A 9,500-nucleotide genomic window follows, 5' to 3' on the forward strand; every position below is an offset into this window, starting at 1 on the left:
TTCTACAATCTTACCTCTTACCCCTCATAAGGGATTTGTTGGGTTTTTGGTTTTAGTTTTTGTAAAGTGCCTTGAGATGATTTGTATTGTGATTTGGCGCTATACAAATAAAATTGAATTGAATTGAATTGAAAAATATAATACCCAAAGGGAGCTGTTGATTACAGAACTGCAGTTCGAGCCTGAAAGATCACGTTAATACAAAGCATTTAGCCCAGAGGTCTGAGTTAGCACAGCCCCTGATACTGGCAGATAGCCTCGTCAAACCATGCTGGACCAGACATTCAGAGACAAACTGAGTTAGTCTACATATAGTGTACCTGTGACTGACTAACCTATTTTTTTGCAAAATGGATTGCATTGGATGGTTCTCGTGAATACATTTTTTTAGCATATTAGGTCACATTTGAGTCGTAGAGCATGGCCATTATTGAAAACATTTTCTGATTCTGTAGAGTAAAAGAGACGTTGACCTTTAAAGTGTTTGACAATTATTGATATATTCGATCATCTTCAAAAATTCATTTGAATTGAAATATTTTCACAGCAAAAATTCATATATATGATTAATTTAGATTAATCACAGAGCATGTAATTACCGCACTCTCTGGGTTATAAGTTGCACTGAGTATCAATCACTTTAGCAGAAACAGCCTTGTTGAACAGAAAAATACATATATACAGGTGCATCTCAATAAATTAGAATATCATCAAAAAGTTGATTTATTTCCACAATTCAATTCAAAAAGTAAAACTCACAAATAGATTCATTACACACAGAGTGATATATTTCAAGTGTTTATTTTTTAATTTTGATTATTATAACTTACAGCTAATGAAAAGCCAAAATTCAGTATCTGAGAAAATTTAATTACTTAAGACCAATTTTTAAAAAAAGGATTTGCACAGAAATAACACAGAGCCAATCAAGCACAGGGATAAACACACACACAGGGTCCTTAAACCAGGTATTGATACTTTTGGCAGTGTGGGGAGGTGCCAAATCCTTCTGGAAAATGAAATCAGCATCTCTGTAAAGGTGGTCAGCAGAGAGAAACATGAAGCGCTTTAAAACTTCCTGGTAGATGGCTGCACTGACCTTAGACCTGATAAAACACAGTGGACCAACACCAGCAGAATACATGGGTCCCAAAACCACCACTGGCTGTGGAAACTTTACACTGGACCTCGAACAACTTGGATTCTGTGCCTCTCCTCTCTTCCTCCAGTCTGGAACCTGGATTTTCAAATCAAATGCAAAATTTACTTTCATCTAAAAAGGAGACTTTGGACCTGTTATGTTCCCCAATGGTTTAAAGGGAATGAGGGGATGTAACAGAGAATAAACTGGGTTAAAGGAGGAGCAGGGAGTTGGAATCACTAGCAGTGATTCGTTAAATTTATTAATAAACAACAAAAAATTAACCATAAATGTTAAACAAACATTGTTAGACAAACAGAAAAAGCCAACTAACTGAAACACACTACTTCTAGTGGGAGGATAGAGAGTCGGACTTGTAACCCGGAAGTTGTGGGTTCAAGGCTCAGGACCGGCAGGAATTGTCGGTGGGGTGGAGTGAATAGCCAGCGCTCTCTCCACCTTCAGTACCATGACTGAGCTGAGACCCTTGAGCAAGGCACCGAACCCCCAACTGCTCCCCGGGTGCCGCAGCAATGGCTGCCCACTGCTCCGGGTGTGTGTTCACGGTGTGTGTGCACTTCGGGTGGGTTAAATGCAGAGGGGAATTTCAAGTATGGGTCCCCATACTTGACAAGAGTAGTCACTTTCACTTTCTAGATAAACTAAAAGAGAGCTCTGAAAGAACACGCTGCATCCTCAAAACGAAGCCATCACATAGCACACGCCACTGGCAATGGACACATCTTCACAGCTCACATCAATTGCACGCTGATGAGGCTTATTAGAGACAGCTGTGCTCCCCACCCTGCTCCAGCAGAAGTGCTGGTAACCTGGAAACAGGTAAACAGAGGGAGACAACGCACCCACAAACACAGCAGTCCCACATCTGCCCAAACACCCCCTCCCATAAGAGCAAATCCCTGTTTGCCAACAAGAGGGTAAGGTAATCATTCAAGAGGAAAAGGAAACAGGTGAGCAACAGTCCAGTCCTTTTTGTCCATAGCCCAGGTAAGACACCTCGACATTGTCTCTGATTCAAGAGTGGCTTGACACAAGGAATGCAACAGTTGTAACCCATGTAGGGGATACGTCTTTGCATGGCAGCTCTTGAAGCACTGACTCCTTGTTGAATGGGCTTTGTTTCACAATCCTCTCAAGGCTGCGGTTATCCTGTTGCTTGTGTACCTTTTTCTACCACATTTTTTCCTTCCATTCAACTTTCCATTAATGAGCTTGGATACAGCACTGTGAACAGCCAGCTTCTTTAGCAATGATCTTTTCTGTCTTACCCTACTTGTGCAGGGTGCCAATGATCATCGTCTGGACAAGTGTGAAGTCAGCAGTCTTCCCCATTATTGTGTGGCCTACTGAACCACACTGAGAGACCATTTAAAGGCTCAGTAAACCTTTGTAGGTGTTTTGAGTTAATTAGCTGATTAGTGTGTAACACCATGAGTCTCCAATATTGAACTTTTATGTTTTAATATTCTGAAATACTGAATTTTGGGTTTTCATTAGCTATAAGTTATAGTCAAAATTAAAACTTGGCATAACAACAAGCAGAAGTGCATTATGAAATTCATTCATCCGTATCAAGTAATGCGAGCCGCCTAGTGTGCCACTTTTGGTAAGCAGAACTGGCGCTGCGGGATGAACTTCACCAACATCCGGTGGGAATGAAACAGCATGTCCTTCTCATTCCTCAGGTTGCCTAAATGCCAACACTCACTTCAGACTTTTTTTTTCAAATATTATCTTCAAATTGAGGTAAGAGTGCCAAATGCTAGTGACTAGTCGATGAAATTACTGTAAGTATACACATATAAGTTGGTTCGCTATATAAGTCACAGGACAAGCCAGAGGAGTAAAAAAAAGTGTATCTTACAGTTTGAAAATATGGTAACTACATTTTTTAAATCATTTAACAGTCTTACCAAACACACAAGCAGAAAGTCAAAGCACATTCATTAGGAAAACAGGCTGCATATGCAAAAACCCATGCAGAAGTCAAAACACATGCGAAAAGGAAAATGCAGGAAGTACTAGATGGTTGGAATGAACTAGCAATTCTCTTGACTATGTGAAGCATTTATATTGCTGCTGCCTGTCTTAATCTAGGGGGAGCCCTGATGTCCCAGAGCACTTCCAGTGTAGCAAATCCAGCATTTTTCTTCTTGCATATGTTTTGAGTTTTATATGCATTTTGTCCCTAGAGGCCATACCATATATTTGAGAATACATGCAGACTGAAACCAATCTCAGGCACACAACATCAACTGAGCAACTTACTTTAATGACTTGCAACATGCAGGCAGATACAATACACCCTTTCCAATGATCTGATCAGTTTACAAAGTACAGTTTACAAAGATTAATAGACTGAATCGCTCACATTAGTAGTGCTTTACTATACTGTGTGTACTGCTTCTGTTGAGTATTATAGAAGTTCGAAATGCATGCCTCCAATTTATTCAAGCATACACTACACTGTGCTGAGCTTGGACTATGCCTGTAGGAGTGCCTCTAGGAAATCCTACATGTTTACATTTGATGCACTGTGACGTCTCAGTAAATAAAGCTGTATTACAACATGTCAATTCAGATTGAGTAAAGATTAATCTACTGTACAAACTGAACATATCAAACGTTTCAAAAGTACTGTGAATCCAACCCTTGCTGCCTAAAAAAACAGTATATATATAAAGTACAGTATATCATAATTTGAGATCAACATCAACTTTAAAAAACAGAAGCAGTCAGGTAGCAGAGAGCTTTGGGGTCCTTTCGCTAATTGGGCCAAAGCACAACCCCATATGCTGAATTTTGTAAAGCCATTTAGAAAATCTATTTAAAGTCCAAAACATAAAGGAATCTGTTAAGATAACATAGTGAGTGGTGACATCTACAGCATGGAGCGGATTCAAAAAAGATTTAGAGAAACAAACATGAACTTTCCTTTCTCTGTGTTTCAGGGCAGAAGCCTATGCTGAAAAGAGTAAGTTCATCTTTTATTTGCTTTCTTTCGGTGCTTTCTTCCACAGTAACAGTTAAAAGGAATGATAGTATTAACACTGCTTTGTTTTAGACCGTGGCAAGGTTGTGGGAGGACTGCCTGATGTTGTCACCATTATGGAAAAGAAGGTAACATGTGCTTTTGTGCCACTATTTGGTTCTTGTCTCTATAAATGTGAGACGTGTACATGTGTTTCTAATAAATCATGTTTTTGCTTTCTATAGACTCTTAGTTTAACATGTACCGTATGTGGGGATCCCAAGCCTCAGGTCTCATGGTTGAAGAGTGGAGCAGAGATTGAACCTGATGATCAGGTAAATAATTCACTCTATTTCAAAACTTTCTGTAATGGTCACTGAAGCATACATTGAGAGAGGAAAATTAAAATACTTGTCTTACTTGTCACACGTTGCTGCTGATCATCAAGCTGTTCAGCTTCTTCTGCAGCATAGGCCCTCCTTCCTTTTGAATGATTAATTACCTTATTAATCAAACACAATTGCAATAGTATGTTTCTATTAGCCCTCCTGTTGTCAATTTGACCCATTTTCAAAAGTTAGTAAGTGATAAATTTGGTTTTCTTCCATATAATTAACTAAAAATGACATGGATAGTTCCCTGCTATAAGTGTAAAATATATGGTAATATGTGGGAAACAAGTTCACTAAAAAGGTGAAACTAAAATATTGGTGATTATTTTATATCTTATGCTTTATAAGCAGTCTAAACAGAATGGGTAAATTCGACCCAGGAGGACAAAAGGTGTGTAGTAAATTTGAAGACAATACGACACACCTTTTGTCCTCCCAGATCAAATTTACTCATTGTTGTTGTGTGGGAGGTGAATACCAGAAGGTGTATATATTATTTGTCATACTTGGATGAGCGTCTTGTGCTCAGTAACGTTACTATAAAAACTATAATTACCAAATATTATTTTATACTGTTCCTACCTTTCATCAGTCAAAAAAAGAAGGGAAACTAACAACCTTCACTGATCTAATAAATGAAAGCAATTATCCAAGACCATATAATATGTTAATTAGAAAAAGGCCATTAAGTGCAAATTTGACATTTTATTGTTAAGTCTGTTCAATTTTTAGCACAGTAGATTGTTAATTTCTGAAAATTGAAGGCAAGTGTTTCTCTTAATAGGAATGCAATTAGCTGCTGAGTGCCACTCCATAAAAGTGTACTTATATACAGACCTTGGAAATGAGTGGGCAGGTATGAGAGAGGGAAATGAAAATCCTGTATTCTCATCAGTACCACTCACATGGTGTGAGTCAAAGTACAAGTACTGCATCTAAATACAAGCCCCAGGTGTCTGAAGAATGTCAGCACAAGTGCACTTCAACTGAACTGATGGCTTAAACATACTTTTTTTTTCTATGGTTTCAAGAAGTACAGATGGAATATGTTCTTGATGTTATTTAATCCTATCATGTTTTGACTGAGAGCAGCAGTGGTTAGCACTGTCACTTCACAGCTAACAGGTCCTGGTGAACCAGTGGCCAGCTGGGTCCTTTTTCTGTGGAATACTCCAGCTTCCTCCTACAGTCCAAAAGACATATAGGTTGACAGGTGACTCCAAATTGCCTGTAGCTGCGAGTGTGACTGGTTGTCCATCTCTGTGTGTCGGCTGTGTAACAGACTGACCAGTCAAGATTATACCCTGCTTCTTACCCAGTGTCAGCTAAAAAAACTAAATACACTCAAATAAGTCATTATTTCTTGTGTCCACTAAGTCCAATGTGATAATTGCCTAACTTTCTCTAAAGGGAGGTTGTAATCAAAGCTCATGCAGCTGCTTTGAGTAAAGGACACGTTATTAAATAAAACTTCAAATGGTCGACATTTTAAAGTTAAATGAAACTAAAATACCTGTGCTGTCTTTCTCATTTTTTCAATGTTTCTATATTTTAGTATGTGGTCTCCATGGATCAGGGCAAGTTTGCCAGTCTGACAATCAAGCGTGTTTCAATGGAAGATTCTGGAAGATACAGCATGATTGTCCAGAACAAATATGGAGGGGAGTCCGTGGATGTAGTGGTGAGTATCACTGCTATATACTATAAATGATGGGATTTACTCAGTCATGAAATATTATATTTCAGATCATATGTGGCACAGATCCTGTCTTCTTTTTATCTTTTTAATATTATCTTAGCTTTTTATCACACTTATATATGTGTGATATATAAGTTATATATAGAAATTAGAGATTTTGCAGAGCTGATATTTGATCTTGGGGCTTTTGTCTGAGCCTGATGTGACAGCCTTAACATGGAAAAAGTCCTTACCTCGGATATTCTTTGCTTGTGATTTCAAAATATGTTTAAATGCTGTACTACAAAAGGTGTTACACTTTGAAACTATATTTTAACTATAACTATATTTTTTACTGTCATATAAAGTGGTCCCTGCAATGGACTGGTGACTTGTCCATGGTGTACCCTTGTCTTTCACCCAAAGAGAGCTGGGATAGGCCCCAGCAGATCCCTGTGACCCTAATTTAGGAATAAGCGGGTATAGGTAATGATTGTCATATAAAGTGGCTTACGAAACAATTTGAACCCCTTAGTTTTTTGCACACTTTATTGTGTTGAACATTTATTTTGAAATGGCTCAAACCGTTTGTGCCTATCATTCTTATATTCAGTAACATCCATCCATCCATCTTCTATTCCCGCTTTTTTCCTGAAAGCCAGGGTCACGGGGATCTGCTGGAGCCTATCCCAGCTCTCTCTTGGGTGAAAGGCAGGGGTACACCTGCAAAATGAAAACAAAAAATTTTTAATAGAAATTATTGCAAAATAAAGTTTCTCATTTACTAGAGTCCAGAACCTTAATACAATACTTTGTAGTAGCCCATTTGGCAGCAACGGTGTCGAGTAAGACAAATCGCACCTGGATTTCAGGAACTTATCCCATTCTTGGCAGATCCTCTCAGATGCCATCAAAATGGATGGGAGGTGTGATCTGCAATCTTTAGGGCTGTCCACAGATGCCAATTGCCATGCCATGCAGTATTGTTCTTATCTTATCTTCTTATCTTAGTTTTGGATTTAAAAAATTCTCAAAATGTTTTTATTTCAATAGGTTAAAAACATATAGAAAATGTTTAAATGGTAACCTTATATCCTCTCCTCTATCTCTCTCTTCAGGTGAGTGTGTACCACCACGGAGAGAAAATCCCTGAGGCCAAACCCACTGTGACTCCTAAAACTATCATCCCTCCCAAACTCCCCATTGAGATGCCTCAGCCTAAGCCCCAGCCTGCTCCTAGTCCAGCCCCCAGCCTAGCCCCTACTAGGGCAGCACTAGGAAGAGGCATGAAGAGCCCCACTCCTACTAGGAGGAAGTAGAAAGCACGGAAGCCATAAGAAGAAGAGACATATTTACACATCAGCAAACATGCACCCCACACAGTGTAGAAGCTTTTATTGATATTCTTGATCTGGACAATTATTAAAATCGTTAAATGAAATGGAGAAAATGCAGTTGGTGTTAAGATTCAGAAAAATCCTGAGAGCTAAAAACTCTACAACTGTACTGGCAAGTGACAAACTGTATTACTTTATAAGAACAAAACAAAAAATTATAAACACAAGAATTTATCAAATAAAATATATGACTAGACTTACTAGTTCATGACTAAATTAGAAATGAGTTCAAGTGAAATCAACTGAATTGAACATTGAATAATGCTGAAAAATAAATTATTGCTGGAAAAAGAATGAAATGTGTATTCAATTCACACTGGAATGTAAGTGAAGCACAAGCAAATGCAATGGTTTTAGAGACAACCTGTGTGTACAAATGTTCTAAAATAACTAGAAGACATTTAAAACAGAAATTAATGCATAAACAATTATTAGGCGTTATAATATAGATGTGCTGAAATCAGCTGACAGTGAGTCACCACATGGTAAACCAGAGCTGTGGAGCAGGACTGACACATTAACACTGCTTAATTCTACTTAACATTGGCTGGTTCTTAGCTAAAATATAGTTTTGAAAAATCTATATGCATTCTACCTTACAGCTTAATATCAATTATTCCTAGTTATTGGCCAACAGTAGAAACAGGCATACTATAAGTGGTCACGTTTAAAGACTTATGCAGGAAGTAGTGATGCCAGAGTTGATGAAAAGATGGCTGATGGTTGTGGTTCATTACAGCTGAGAGGAGAAGGGCAGACAGTGCAGAGAGAGGGAGGGGATGAGGGTAAATTCATTGTTTCTTTGTTTGCTGTTGCTAATAAAAGAAAGAGATTGCACTTTGCTGAGCCTGTTTATTCATTCTGTCAGAGAGAAGTAGACAGAGAACAAGAGATGGATTTTAAGAGTGAGAGAAGTGGAGTAATAGGCAGACTGAACGTGAGATGGTGACATTGCTATTGTTATTACCTGTTACCTTTGCTGCTGATGTGTCTGATGCTTTGAGACATGTCTTGTCATGTTTATCAACAAGTGGAGAATGAGTAAATTGATTTCATGAAAGGGAGAGAAATACAGTAAGGTGGATGCATGTGTGTGTTGTTGAGTATATGGTTTTTGGCAATTACTGTTTCTGCCGTTGTGCTTTTGGATATGATGACAAATCTCATAAGGAACAGACAAAGCATGTGAGACAGATGAATGTAGATAATTCCGTGGTGCATGGCAATAAAGAACTACTGAAGTACGCCTGGGAAACAGAGGAAGAGAAAAAGACTTCTCTGTATTAAAGAGAGAGGGAGAGAGAGAGACAGCAAGACACAGATCTAAATCACTGTGATATTTTGCTGATCATCTGCTGTGAGATAATTTTCCTGACTTTTTAATTAATTTTCACATTTTTAATCAACATAATTACTGAGAATCCAAATGTTGCCATGGCAACCAACTTTTCATTTCACTCAATTTGAAAAGGGACTCATCTCTGTGAAACACACTGACACAAATAGATGCATAAATAAATACACACTCACAACCACACACAAGAAAAATCACACACGCACACACACACACACACACACACACACATACAGCTACTATCTAAATTGAATAGCTAGCCAGAACTGATAGCATGAAATTGTGTTTCCAAATATAACACCATGTCATTGGAGTATGTGTGTTGAGAAACAAGACTATAAAATATAAGCACTTCTGAAATCTTTCACATGGGGGCACTATGGTAACATTAACACAGACGGTTACTTTTAGCCACAGGCATGCATCCACACACACACACACACACACACACACATCGGACTGTCCTAATTAAAGCAGTGCTGTTCAAACAATGAGATAAATGAGGAGCAGAGACATTTTGCGGGTGTGCACTGACACACAGCCACA

General features: G+C 38.4%; 1 protein-coding gene across 3 annotated transcripts in view; it reads left to right on the forward strand.

Moving 5' to 3' along the window:
* myom2b (myomesin 2b) overlaps positions 1 to 7,894 on the forward strand; it is a 63,834-nt gene extending 55,940 nt beyond the window's left edge. For 2 of the 3 annotated variants that reach the window (XM_026320462.1, XM_026320463.1), the window contains 5 exons: positions 4,114 to 4,136; positions 4,227 to 4,282; positions 4,379 to 4,468; positions 6,081 to 6,206; positions 7,322 to 7,522. In XM_026320462.1, coding sequence (XP_026176247.1) covers positions 4,114 to 4,136; positions 4,227 to 4,282; positions 4,379 to 4,468; positions 6,081 to 6,206; positions 7,322 to 7,522 — 496 coding nt within the window. Of the gene's footprint in view, positions 1 to 4,113; positions 4,137 to 4,226; positions 4,283 to 4,378; positions 4,469 to 6,080; positions 6,207 to 7,321 lie in introns of all 3 variants that reach the window. The other variant, XM_026320464.1, reaches the window with a different exon arrangement.
* The last annotated feature ends 1,606 nt before the right edge of the window (positions 7,895 to 9,500 follow it).

Source organism: Mastacembelus armatus, chromosome 3, assembly GCF_900324485.2.
Source record: "Mastacembelus armatus chromosome 3, fMasArm1.2, whole genome shotgun sequence".
Classification (NCBI taxonomy): domain Eukaryota; kingdom Metazoa; phylum Chordata; class Actinopteri; order Synbranchiformes; family Mastacembelidae; genus Mastacembelus; species Mastacembelus armatus.